Raw genomic sequence first — 15171 nt, 5'->3', positions numbered from 1 at the left:
ATGCTGAACCTGTCAAAAGTCAATCAAATGAGAGAAGCCCAAATAACACTATGGCATTGTGATGAAAGTATTTCAAGATTTAAAAGTTCCAGGTTCAATTCTTACCTCAGAAACTTACTAGCTATATGACCTAATAAAATTCATTTACCTACTTTGATCCTCAGCTTTCTTATCTACAAAATTGGGACAACAATAGCATTGACCTCCCAGAATTATTGTGAGAGTCAAATGAGATAATGCATAGGAAGCACTTTGCAAACCTTAAAAGGCTATATAAATATTAGGGACCATCATTATCATCACTACTACCATTATCTCCCTCACTTAGTAAAAATACTTGGTAAATACAAGGGCCCTTTGAGATCTCTATCTGCCTGTTTCCAATCTTCTCCTTTCTTTCTCCAACCCATCTTCCTTCCTCTCCATTTTAGATCAGGTTTGATATCTGGTTGGAGAATTTGAAGCCACTTGGCAATGAAAAGAAATACTCATATTGATTCTGAACATGCATTCCCTGTGAACAGTAGCTCTGCTGTTCTCCAATATGGTTTTGTTTAATGATGCTTGGATTGATCACCAAATAAAAGGAGGTCTTTCTTTGTTCAATGCATTGGTTATGCTAAAAGTATATACAAACTGCACATATGGTGATCAGATGTAAAGTGCTGCCACTTCACAAACAAATAACAATGGTGAAAATGTTTTTTAAAATCCTTTATTAGCTCCTTACAAATGCCTAGAATTCTAATAAAACTACTAAGACCTAACACAAAATACAAAGCAATTGTGCAATAAGAATTAGAAAAGTAAACTTACCCCCTCGACTTCTGTCTTTACTTTATATTCCATTTCATTCAAATTTGTCAGATTCAGTGTCTTGGCTCTGAAAGTATAACAAATGAAAAAAATTAAAGGTCAAAGTAAAAAGTATTGGTTTACTTTTTCTGAATGTTTATGTGTCTATGAATATTTATATTAGAACAGAATGTTAACCATTGACATAAGATTTTTTTAAAATGGAGAGTAATTAAAATTAATTGATTGTGTTTTATTTCATTGAAAACTCTTATTTAATGGTGAGAATGAAAAATTCCTAGGTGGCTGACATTCAAGCCTTTCATCATTAATAATAAATTATATTGATATTAAATTACCAATTGGTCCAACTGAGCTTATCTTCCTTTTGGTGAAATTGTGATTTTAAGATTTTAAAAAAGTTATTCATACATTGGACATTAAATCCTGGAATTCTGAGGAAGCAAAATCTATTTTGAGTCTAAGCAGGGGTTTATCCCGGTTCTTTTCTTAAAACATTGATTCATAAATAGTACCACTTGTTTTTTCAGCTGTGTCCAAATCTCCATCATTCCATTTGGGATTTTCTTTGCAAAGATACTGAAGTAGTTTGCTATGCCCAGATCTTTTACAGATGAGAATGAGATAAATAGGGTTAAGTGACTTGCCCAGGTTCACACAATTAACAAATGTTTGAGAACAGATCTTAACTCAGGAAGATGCTTTCTACCTGACAACTGTTAACACCTATCTGCCCTAAAATGAAACTTGATTACTAAATATCTAGTCTTTTTTTAGAATCAACGAGGCTCAAACCCAACAAGGAAAAATGAGATTAAAGAATGATAGTTTAATATTGCTAAGACAATGACATGATAATAATAACTTATTTTTATAGTCATAAAATATTTTACTCTATTTAACTAGGTAGGTCAGACATTATGAGTTCCTCTTTTATAGATGGAGGAACTAAACTTCATAAGTTGCAAGTGATTTGTTCAAGATCATGTAGTTAATCAGTAGTAGATATAGGAAATCAACCCATGTCTTCTAACTTGGATATTCTCAACCACAGTACTACAATGGAAAGAGACTTTTATATGAGGATCAATAATTATAACTGCTTGCTTCTACTAATCCCCAAATTTTCACAGCTCCATGGCAAGCAAAGTAAGCAAGATTTACACCAGAGATATGGCATTAAGATATTATCTAATTAGGAAAGAAAAGATCATTGAGGAAAATTGATAGGATAACAACAATAATAATAAATCATAATGATATCATCTTATATTTTTGTTGTACTTATTTGTACTTTTTTAATCTTTTCATGTATGCTATTACATCATTCTAGAGATGAAGTTGAAGAGTACAAGACAAAGCAAGAGAAGGGAAGATCACAATATTGATAGGGTGGGGGAAGATAAGGAGGCAGAAGGTTCCCTGATCCAAAGTCTAACATTGCATTCATTATATCCTATTGTTTCATGATGAAGAGTAGGAGAAAGAATGGCTCCTGAGAGAAAGCAAAAGGACCTTTAGGAAGGAGAATGTATCACAGAAAGAAGTGTGAGAGAGAAACTTAAGAGATAGAATGAGTCAGAGAGGGAAGTGAAAAGAGAGAATATCCATAAAGGAAAAAGTTCACAAAGAACAAATTTTAAAAAGGCATCTGGTGGTATCCTTAGAAAATTGTATGATGCATTAGAAAAATAACTGGTTTGGTAGTTAAGAGACCTGGATTCTATTTGGGTCACCTCAGGCAAGGCATTGATTTCTCGCAACATTTCTATTTTCTCTTCTGTAAAATGAGGAAACTGGAAAAGAAGATCTCTAAGATTCTTACTAGTCCTAAAGAGCTGTAATTCTACAAAAGTGTCTGCGGGGTTTAGATTCCATTTGGTTTTTAAGCATGCAGAGTTCAGATGATAAGCAAACTTTGCCAGGAAATTACACAATTTACCATTAAATATTGACCTATGATCTATGTGTCATTGACATTTGATGATAATGACCCAAAACTGCACATTCTGAAATGACTTTAGAATCCAAAAAATGCAGTTGTTTTGTTCTTTTACTGACAAACACATCCTTTCACATATTCCATTTGATACAAGTAATAAGACATTCCTCATACTATAGTTCAGAATCAGAGTTTTATTTCATATGAAAGCAGGGACATTTTCTATCTTCCCATATTTTATTATGCATGTGTTTGTCTATGTATACACACACCAGGAAAGTACATGAAGACTAACTGTGTAGGTATGTGTAGATACCTATATACATATATAAATTATGTAAACATATAATATACAATGGATATACATGCAAATGTGTATAGGTATAAACACACACAAGAATGTACAAGAAGGTAGAAAGGACCCCTAACTACATATGAAATAGAACTCCCCAATTACAGGATAAGCTGAACTATCTATCTATCTATCTATCTAGATAGATAGATAGATAGGTAAGGTAAGTAGGTAAATTGGTAGATAGATGGAGTCATCTATCCATCTATCTACCAATTTACCTACTTATCTATCTACCTATTTATCCATCATCTATCTATCTATTTTTCATTCTATCTACCTATTTATCAAAAGACAGAAACAAACACACAAAAAAGATATTTAGAGAGACACATATATAAATGTTAATACCAACACACACACACACACACACACACACACACACACACACACATACACACACACCCCTAGCAAAACCTGGACCTAAGCTATCACAGAGAGAAGAAAAACAGAAGACAGAAACATACACCTGATTTCTTGCCAGAATTTATAAAGATCATAAATAAGAAATAATAGAAGGCCTTACCTTGGGAAACGTGCAATCACAACAGCTATGGTGCAGACAACACCAAAGAGTAGCCCCACATTAGCCGCAAAACATATTGTAAATATGTAGGTACTAACCCATATGCTCTGAAAAAAAAAAATCAGATTTTAGGCATCCTTTGTTTCTCCTTCAAGATTTCAGAGCTTTATCACAAGGTAATGTCCTTATGACCAATTCTGGGCTACCTTCCTCACCTCTTCCCATCCCCATGCCTTTGGGATTTATCATTTCTTTTAACAGATGGAAAAACGAAAACCCAGTGAGAGAATGATGACACTTGATTCCATGGAAAAGTGGGTGGCCAAGTTAAGATTAGAGCTCCATTCTTTATGACTATAACCTCTTGCTTTAAATCTCATTAAAAGCTATATATGGCCATTGAACATTGTAATTTGGAAATCCAAATCCATGCATTAGGTTCCCAAAGTTTTTCCCTTTTAAAAAAAAGTATTAACACAAGAGATAGTCCCAGGCTGATGTTCTGCCTTCATGTGATCAAGGGCAAGTCACTTAAGTGCCCCAGGCCACTTCTAAGTCCTCTAAGCCACAGATGGTATTGTAGATTTCAAATGAGTTTTAAATATACATTAGTGGACTTTATACACTGAGGGTTCCCTTAAAGATGAAATTACGTCCGAGCATCCTGATACATCCATGCAAATAAATGTATACATGTATCTATTTTTAAGTATCTATTATTCATGCAGCAACATTTTTTAGAGACACTATGTGAATATATATATGGAGTTGGAAGCTCTGCAGAACAATATTGTTAGTACCACTTTGTAGGAATGCTATAAAATTCATGAATGTCTACATTAATGTACATCATTAATTGTTAAAACTAAGTTTTAAATGGGTGACCTCATCAACACTTCAATGTCAGCATATTACTTCAAAAAGAAGAATGCAAGAAACCTTATTTCTTTTTTTCAGTTGAAATGTAATTCCTCCCCTAGAATCAACAGATTGCATCAAAATGTCATATTACATTTGCATTTTTTTTAACTTAAAAATACAAGGTTGGGATGAGGGGAAAGAGAGAGAGAAAAGTGGGTGCATGAGAAGGAAGGAGAAACCTTTCAGCTCCCTGGAAGATTAAGTATACTGTTAAATCCAAGAATGTTTAAGTACAAAAAGAAGACTTTACTGGTATTCAGTATTTTATGCAGTAAAATTAATATATACTAAAATATTTTCCTATTTTCTTTAGTAGCATGATTTTTTGCTTTAACTATCTAGATAATGCCTCCCTCAAATCTTCATTTCATTTACCAATACAAACAGTTAAAGTCCTGTTCATTTCTTATTGGTTGAATAATCATAAAACATCTTCTATTCATAAAATTACCTTCAGTGTCAGAATAGAAAATTCAGTTGTTAACTGTTTCATTTCTTTATCCTCATAACTAAGCACATTGTCAACAAGAAATGTTTGCTGACTCACCCACAAGATTATGTAAATATTAACTGTGATAGACTTGGCTCTTTTTAACACTGAGGTGATTAAAGGAAATTCTAATAGACTTGTGATGGAGATAGCCATCTGCATCCAGAGCCAGAGCGAGAACTTTTGAGACTGAATGTGGCATAGTATTTTCATCTTTTGTTGTTTGTTTGCTTGGATTTTTTTCTTTCTCATGTTTTCTTTTTCCTTTTTTGATCTGATTTTTTCTTGTGCATTATGATGAATATAGAAATACGTTTGGAAGACCTGCACATGTTTAACGGATTTCTTGCTATCTAGGGGAGGAGAAGGGAGGGAAGGAGAAAAATTTGAAACACAAGGTTTTGCAAAGGTAAATGTTGAAAACTTACTTTCCATGTATTTGGAAAAATAAAAAGCTACTATTTTTTTAAAAAATAAGGAAATGTTTATTGATAATGGGCTAAGATAATGATAATAATTATATTATCCCCCAATGTATTACCCCCCAACTTCTCCCAGCATTAGGGATTACTGATAAAAAAAAACATGCCCACGCATGTCTTTTCTTGTGGTAACGTGTCCTAGTACAGGATTGTCTTCTATTGATGGAAGACCTCATCCTAACTTATTATGACTATCCAATACATTTTCTAAATTTTCACCTCTGCAAACCATGCCATTAACTACAGAATTATCTGGCAATCATTAAATAGTTCTGGCCCTTAGTTTTTTAAACTCTGAATCCTTTTTTTTTTTGGGGGGGGGGGAGGTTATGCAAATGAGGGACAGTTAGGTGACATAATGGACTGAGTACTGATTCTGGAATTAGGAAAATTTTCTCCTGAGTACAAATCTGGCCTCAGGCACTTACTAAGTGACTCTGGGCAAGTCACATAACTTTATTTGTCTCAGTTTCCTCATCATTTCATCAAGATGGAAAAGAAAATACACCCTATTATTTTGGCCAAGAAAACTCCAAATAGATCATAAAATGTCTGACAAGACTGAAAATGACTGAAATGTAAATGAGACGCTGAGGGAAAAGTGGCTTGGCTTTCTATTCCTTAGCAACTGTGTCTTCTCTGCTGGGAAGTTCAATGATATTCTTGGCTTTTGACATGCAAATGAGCTACTCAAAACCCAGTATCCTTTATAAGAGAAAACAAGTCTACTCAAAATTGCATACATTTTATAAAGTTCAAAATAATCTACTAATATATAAAAGGAGTTTATCCTTTTGAAAGAACAAATATATTCTGAATGGAAAGGGCCCTTTTACTACCTCTAAAACTTGACCTTTTGAGTTCTAAAAATTCCAGAAATCTAAAAGGAAACATATATGTTTCCTTTATGTGTATGTCTCATTTATTTAGTTAAATATGAACATATTATATCTTCATGCTGGCACTTAACAATAACATTCAAGTTTATGGTTCCACAGAGAAAGTGATGAAAAACTTCTGAAAATGGAATGGTCACCTTAGAAAGGAGCTGGTTCTCCATCACTAGAAATTCCTACATGAAATGAAAATTTGCTGGGCATGTAGCATAGGGAATTCTTACTCAGATATGGGACTTTCAGAGGACCTTCCATTTCTTGAAGTTTTTTGATTCCACAATTTCGTAGAATTACAACCATATGCATTTAAAGTGATTAAAAATCATCATTTATTGTGTCTCATTGCACACTGCCCTATATTGCTGCATATATCCACAGTCCTAGATTTGACTGCTCAAATGGAGTATGTTTTCCACTTCTAAACATGTTTTCTAGTTTTCTGCATTTTTCATGTAAGTCAAACTAGAGAAAGACTTAATGATAAGGAAGCTAGGGAAGCAGATCCCTTGACACCAACTTAAGGAGAGTTGTAAAAATCCCCTTTGATTTGAAGGAAATAAATATTGTAAGACACAAAGTTGGAAATGATTGACACAGTTACCCACATTTCTTGGTACTAGATTGTACCCTATTGAAAGAGTACTTATTATTGAATCATAATCTTCTGCCTTATTTCAGTAGGAGGATTCAGTTATTCTGTGCCAACCATTTATTCTAGCGGTATAATTTTGAAAGGCAGCTGTACATACTTAAGTAATAATAATGATTTGCATTTTGTATAGCCATTTATGATTATAAAGCACTTTATTTTCATTTACTCTTTAGGCCAGTATTATAGGTTAAGCAGTACAAGTATTATTATCTTCCAAAAGGCATTTGGGGGACAAGAGAGGAAGAGAAGAAAGCATCTGTTAGAGGTAAATCTTGAAACTAGATCTTTCTGACTCTTTTTATCCATTACTCTTTTAATCTGTTTGTTGTTGAGTCATTTCATTTGTGTCCAATTCTTTGTGACCCCTTTGGGGTTTTTTTGGCAAAGATATTGGGGTAGTCTGCTATTTCCTTCTCTAGCTCTATTTATAGATGAGGAAACTGAGGCAAACAGGGTTAAATGACTTGCCCAGAGTCACACAGCTATTAAGTATCTAAGGCCAGATTTGAATTTAGGTATTCCTGATGTTAAGCCCAGCATGCTATATACTATGTCACTAAGGCACATTACTTTCTTTTTGTGACCTCTTTGGCAATCTGGTTTAGCATATGGAGCTATTCCCAGAATAATGTTTCTAAAAGTTTAAAATAAAATATAGGATTATGAAGGAAACCAATTATGTTGGAATATAAGCTATAAAAATATCAAGAAAAACCAGTTCAAGGACCTCATGTCAAGAACCCCTGTATTATATCTATCATTTTTTGACCATTACTCCAAAATAGTCTAAATGATCTTAGTCACTGTGAATTGCACCCATGTTTATGCAGTGGTCTGAGTCTATCTGAATGTTTCAGAGAAAAAAAAAAAGAACTGAGTGCATTAAATTTGCCCATCCATTATACAATGTTTGACTTATGGTGGCAAACTGAAAGTCTTACTCTTAGCAACTAATGGAGATACACAGACAGGGGTGGTATCTAAAACCAATCAAATTGTTCAGTCCAATCTAGTTATATTTTTAATACTATTTTCAGACTTGCCTAGAAATTTGTTTTTCTCCCTCAAAGCCTACAATAACCCCTACAAGCAAATTAATGCCTTTGAAAGTCAAATCAACTTTCAGATCTTGAGGAAGTCATTTAGTAAACTGTGTCAACACATATGGTAGTAGAATATTTCTGAAAGCATCCCAACTTCAATTTTAAGTAAAACTGAGAAGTATTACAAAGAACAAAATATTATTTTCAATTCAGAAGATACAGTGTTAAATAATAGCTCTGTTAGACAAGAAACAATTGATTTACTTAATTCTCCTATTTTCTTTTCCAAGGAGCAGCTTTGAAATGCAGAATACAGAACCAAAGTGCCTGATAGGAAATTGAAACTCAAGATACATAGAGAAATTTACATAGCACCTACTATGTGACAGGCACTATGCTAAGAGCCAGTATTTCATTTGATCCTCACAACCACTTTGGGAGATGGTATTAGTAAGATCCCATTTTATAGTGGAGGAAATGGAGGCAAACAGAGATTAAATGACTTGCCTAAAGTAACACAGCTAATAAATATCTGAGGCTAGATGTAAACTCAGGACCTCTCCACTTCAGATTTAGGACAGCATCAGAAGTACCAGAAGGCTTACATTAGGGAAAATATTGTTATGTTTTTCCAAAAAGGGAAGAGAATTAGGACTGTAAATTATAAACTTATGAGTTTGATTCCAATTCTTGTCAAAATTCCAGAAAAAATTATTAATACAATGGTTAATATAATCATCTAAAAGATTAAGCAGAAACTACAAAAAGTAAACACTCCAAAGAAACCTGAACTCCATAAAGCATTCACAATATGGACATTCCAAACATGAGACACACAAAAAAGCTAAATACATAGAATCATAAGAATAAACAATAATGTCATTTTTCTACTAAGACAAGCAAGACAAGGTGTTGGAATCCTTACAAAGTGTTAAGTCATTAGAATTGATAGAGACAATAGTTATCTAATTTAGCATGGCTCAGTATAATTGATCTGAGATGTTATGGGCCAGAACTTGAAACAAGGTACTAAGTGGAACTGATGGAAGCAATGCTTGTGTGCTTGGGTTTGCACCTTTAAGAGCTCACACATTAGAGCTCACACATTGGTGTTCACAAGTATGGGAGATAAACAAAATTAACTTTGTAACTTTGTGAATTCACACCTCCCATAATCCCACTCTCGGAAGAGGAGTCATCCTTTTACACTGAGCATAAATGGAGCTTCAGTAAGTCAGTTACTTCGGAAGATTGCCAGGAGTCGGAGTTGAACTAGAGCCAGAAGTCACTTTGGAAGACTGACAGAGTGAGAGTTCAGTTCGGGAGAATGAGAAGCTAATATGCAGTCGGGCAGAACCAAGATTCAGAGAGAGGCTGAAGCTAGCAACAAGAGCTCTCGGAACCAAAGAAAGCTAACTGGGCTATTTTGGAAGAAACAATAAAGAACTACTTTAACACCTGACTGCATTTGAAGTGACTACAACTCTGAACCAAAACTAAGGCTGCCTCCAGGAAACCTCCCCAAGAAACCTGCCCCCAGAGAGAATGATCATATATTTTAGAAAAAGAAGAGAACACCACAACAAGGCTCACGGGAAGGAGAAAGAACGGAAGGGAAGGAGGGAGGGGGAGAGTGAGGGAGGGAAGGAGAGAAGGAGGGAGGGAGGAAGGAAGGAAAGAAGGAAGGAAGGAGGGAGGGAGGAAGGAAGGAAAGAAGGAAGGAAGGAGGGAGGGAGGAAGAAGGAAGGAAAGAAGGAAGGAAGGAAGGAAGGAAGGAAGGAAGGAAGGAAGGAAGGAAGGAAGGAAGGAAGGAAGGAAGGAAGGAAGGAAGGAAGGAAGGAAGGAAGGAAGAAAATCTGATTAAGGGCTAAAAGAAAAAAAACAAAGTCTTTACTCAAATCAGTGATAAAAATGTTAGAACCAATCCCTGATACTCTGATTTGAGTAAGGACAGATGGCATACTGATCATATGACACAACAATGAGAGAAATAAATAAAGTGCTAGATAATAGAGTTGGGATTTTAGAAATTGATAAAAGAGAAAAAAGGAACAATATATCCAAAATATTTTCAGCAACTCTTTTTGTGATGGTAAAGAAATGGCAACTGAGGGAATGTCTATCAACTAAGGAATAGTTGAATAAGTTGTGATATAAGCATATGAATGTAATGCAATGCTATTATAAAGAATTATGAAGGGGACAACTTCCGAAAAGCCTGGGAAGATTTTTGAAATAATGCAAAGTAAACTGAGTAAAACCAAAAGAGCAATTTATAGAATAACTACAGTATTGTAAAGATAATCAACTTTGAAAGACTTAGGTACTCTGATCAACACAATGATCAACCATAATTGCTAAAAACAAATGATAAAACATGTTACACATCTCCAGAAGAGAATGCACTGATACACTAAGAGTATGGTTGAAAATATTTTTTTTCCATCTTCTAATGAGGAAATTTGTTTATCATGATTATACATATTTCTAATTGGTTTGAATTTTTTATCTTCTCAATTTAATGGAGGTAGAGAGAGGTGGAAGGGAGAGAATTTGGAACTAAAAATAAAATAAAATTGAATTTAAAAAGATTTTGTTAGGCAAGAATATTGGGTTACATCTAACAAAATGAAATCTAATTGAAATAAATATGAAATCTTGCACTTAGTTTCAAAAAGAAAACACTACAGATAGAATATGGAAAGTTTTGCATGGAGAATGCCACTTAAAACGATGTAGGAATTTGAGGTAATTGTTAACTCAATATGAGTCAAAAGTATAATATTGAACCTAAGGAAATTCCTGAAATCTTGACTTGGGCTGCATTTAGAGGCATGGTATATTTGCCACACTTGTGAGACTGCATGTGGACTTTGAAGTCCAGTTTTAGGTGCTACATTTTAGGAAAGAAATAATAATTGATCATCTGGAAAGCATTCAGAGCAGGAAAATCAGGATGATTAAGAGCAAAGATGACAATCATAGGATAATACTATTAAAAGATTGAACATTAGAAAAAGGCTTTCAGAGATCATTTAATAACCCTCCCTCCATAGCTTTTACAGAAAAAGAAACAAGACCAAAAAAGGTAAAGTCATTGCCCTAGATCATAAAGGTGATTTAGATGATTGCCCTCTAATGCCATGTAATGATCAACTGAAAGAACTGGAAGTGATTCACTTGACAAAGAGATGATTTAGGAGTAGAAATAGGGAGTTTCTCCATGTATCCATAGTGCCATCATATGGAAGGGAGGCTAAATCCATCCTGTTTAGATCCATAAAGCAGAATGAGGAATAATGGGTCACCTGCAGAAAGGATTCAGGGAAGGTATGGGGGTATTATGAAAGGAGGTGGAAATGCTTTCAAGGCTTGGGCAACAGCCAGGATAGGGTACAAATGCATGAAATTCAGAATCATATATGTGGAACAATAATAAAGCTAGTATGTCTAGACCATCAAGTGGGGGAAGGAAGGAAGGCTGGAATGATAGTTTAGGGACATATTGTTTAAAGCTTCAAATGTTAAACAGACAATTTCTTATTTAATCTTAGAGATAATAAGAATCCTAAATAAAGAAACTGGTTTACTATCAATATCATTTTCATGTTATTTTGTTTTCATGTTATTCTGATTCTGACTAGGTTCAGAAATTATTGTCACGGCCCACCTTGTTTAATATGTCCTGACTTCACTAATATATACAATCTATAGTATTATAAGGCAAAATTTACCCTAGGTTAGAACATCCTAAACAATCACATATACTACCCCCTGCAGAGCACCAGTCCAATCAGCCAGACTAATATTTGACTGATTGATTCCTCCTCTAACAGTAATGTCTGAGTCCTCAGTGGTTGGCAGAACATGCTGTATTCACTGCAAGCTAAGTGTCAGGCTTATTAGCTGATAGGCAGCCAAGAAAATAACAACCTGCCCAAATCCTTCCTGCCATTGACCATCTGACAAAAGTTGCTGATCTATCTCCAGCAAGAACATGACAAGGTGAGAAAGAAAAAGAAGCCTGGACATCATTTGATTTTTAGGAAAACTGACAAGAGTATTAAGTTTTCTAATAGAGTTAGACATTCTTGACCTCATTCATAATAACAAAAACAGAAGTGTGGGAAGGGCGAGCCAAAATACTCACTCTCTCACCTACGAGTCACCCTTTTGGATGCTTATCATGGCTTTCCCCCAATACATTATTATTCAGTACTCAGATACAAAAGAAAGTAGATTTGTTGATTCTGAATATTTGTTGATTCACAGACAATTGCCGAATTGAAAGATTGTCTTGGCAAGCAATCATGAGAAACTCAGATTATCCAATTAGAATGTTCTCCAGACATACAATGGATGTCCAAGATTTATTTCAAAAGCAGGCTTCTTATCCATTTTTTGCAGAGTTTCAGTAGTTATACAGATAACTCAGAGTTATACAAATAGAATTGCCTATAACTGTTACTTTTTCAAATAGAAGCATTCTACTCTAGTCATTACCTACAATTAACCACGTTTTCTAGTTACTGCCTACATCAACAAGTTGCCTGAGTCACAATACAGAGCTGATAACAGCAATTCCACTAGTATCAGCTTACATTTAAAATGCTCTTTATGGATCATGGATCATGAAGCATTTTCCTTGGAACAAATAACTGAAGTCCTAACAGTAATAGGTCACATTCAAATAACACTTAACCAGGTTACAAAGAATTTTCCTTGGACCTATCCCCTGAGGTAGATTTCATAAATATTATCCCCATTTTACAAAGAAGGTATGAGATTCTGTGAAAAGCTCACTTCTCCAAAGTTCTAGCTCCTGAATGGGAAATGTGATCTTTGAACAACAAAATCTGTTGCTTTTTCTCCACCTAACCATATTGGGTGGTTTCATTGTGAATTTGGGGAAGTACTTGGGGTGGTGTCTGACAGAGTAGGTGCTAAATAAATACTTATTGATTGCTGGATTAATTCTAGAATTTACTCCCATTATATTTTCTGTTTGCATATCAATCTAATTATATTGGTTCATTAAATATGCTCTTATATATATTAAAATATGGAGTCATTCAACATAAACATATTCAACTTTCTCTGATCAAACTCATTATATGTCAAAATAGCATCAATTTCATTTTTGACTTTCCTTATAAGCAAGGAATTATCACACTAACATATACTCATTTTCTTTCTAGTTCTATACCTCAATATTCTAAAAATACATCCATTGGAGATTATGGAACCCAATGCCTTCATATTAGATGTTGATCCAGAGATATTAAGTGACTTGCCCATTGTCTCATAGCTGGTAAGTATCTGAAGCAGAATTTGAACCTGGATCTTTATTTTTTACTTCAAATTCATCTACTACATCATACTGTCTCTCAAAATTCATAGTCCTCCAGGGAAATACAGTCCTTAAAGATGATGGAGTATTTCTTCAGGATAATTTTGTGCCAATGAGTGACAACCAGATAAAAAGAAGAAATTATCTCATAAAAATGAAATGAAAGGAAAAACCAATATAGAGGAAACCAGTGGGGTGAAAAGGAAACAAAGAATACTTCTGAAAAGGTTTGGAAGACTTCTGGAGTTCTAGAGAGGTAAGAAAACTGGAAGAGACTTTTCAAAGAGTTCATAAAATAAAATTATGAGGGACTTTAAAAGGAGTATGCAGAATAAGATTAGGATTGAAAAGATAAGGCAGGGAATGACTAAGAATAAGAGAATAAAGGGGAAAGATAAAGTAAAGAGAATAGGATAATGGGAAAGGATATAAGGAAAAATAATGAGTAAAAATAAGATGGAGGGAAATTAACAAATAATAATTATAACTTTGAATGTGAAAGGTGAATTTGCTCATAAAACAAACAGACAGAAGAATGGCTTAAAAATAATAACCTAACAATATGATGCTTGCAAGAAACATTTAAGAATGAGAGATAAACAGAGAATTAATAGTAATATTGTTTTAAGAACAACTTTGAGCAAATAAGTTATTCTGACTATTAAAAATAACCAAATTAACTATAAAAGACACAAATAAAGTCATTATCTGTATCCAGAGAACTGATAGATGTATAGAACAATTTTACATATATGAATGTGTATGTATATGTGTATATATATACATGTGTGTGTGTGCATGTGTATATATGTATATATACAACACACACATTTGTGTAAAATGATAGCTGTCTCTGGGGCAGGGCAGGGGCAGGAAAGGAAGCAGAAAAAGTAAATTTACATAATTAATGTTGTATAGAAAAGAATAATAAGTTGTACATAATAGATTTACAATTTCATGTGCAATCATATTTTTTATTTGTACTATGTTATGGAAGTTTTATTCGAAAAATTTTAAATAAAATAAAAAGAAGTCAAAGCCTTAAATACTCCATGGTTTATTTTCCTCATGAAATGGAAAGCCTCCAAGAACAGAGCTTGATTTCCAAAAACTGTTCCCTTAGCTAGGAAGTTGCCTAAGATTATATTTGATTTCTCTTTTCTAACAGATACCGCAAGTTGCAGAGGTTGGGGATATGATTTGAGGGAAGAAAGGAGCCTCTGTAATTCTTTGTGGGAAACCTATGTGGGCCCCATGGGACAAGTAGAGAGAAAACCAGGTGCTCCTGATGATGTGACATGCTTTCCTAAGACAAGAGTTTTGAAAATTGTAGTTTATAGGAGAAACCCAAAGAGGGATCCCTTGATTTGACGTGGCATTTGTGTCAAGTATGACAGGAATAATGAAATATAATGGAAAAGCTCTGGAAATATTCTTTGCCCCTTACAGAAAACTTTGCTAATTGTGAAACTGTTGGCTGACAGTTGTATAAAAGAACAACCTACAATTTGGTTGAAAAACCTGCAGAAACTGAGGACTGACAAAACTGTAAGGGATTAGAGAATTATAAGCAGAGTGCCAAGCTACACTCAATAGGCAGCCCAAGGACCCATCCATCAATCAATTAACAGGCATTTATTAACCATGGAGAAGTGTATCATTTGAGACTTAGCCACAAAACTTTCCCCACATTTGCCTAGT

General features: G+C 34.1%; 1 protein-coding gene across 4 annotated transcripts in view; it reads right to left on the bottom strand.

The window, feature by feature from the left end:
• Window positions 1-15171, bottom strand: part of SLC26A7 (solute carrier family 26 member 7) — a 193306-nt gene that overhangs the window by 28790 nt on the left and 149345 nt on the right. For all 4 annotated transcript variants that reach the window (XM_031946971.1, XM_031946973.1, XM_031946972.1 and 1 more), the window contains 2 exons: window positions 3637-3743; window positions 817-883 (listed from right to left, as the gene is read on the bottom strand). In XM_031946971.1, the coding sequence (XP_031802831.1) occupies window positions 817-883; window positions 3637-3743 (174 nt within the window). The remainder of the gene's footprint in view (window positions 1-816; window positions 884-3636; window positions 3744-15171) is intronic.

The sequence above is a fragment of the Sarcophilus harrisii genome, chromosome 1 (assembly GCF_902635505.1).
Source record: "Sarcophilus harrisii chromosome 1, mSarHar1.11, whole genome shotgun sequence".
Classification (NCBI taxonomy): domain Eukaryota; kingdom Metazoa; phylum Chordata; class Mammalia; order Dasyuromorphia; family Dasyuridae; genus Sarcophilus; species Sarcophilus harrisii.
The sequence above is the reverse complement of the archived record's forward strand: the minus strand, read 5'-3'. Positions and strand labels throughout refer to the sequence as shown.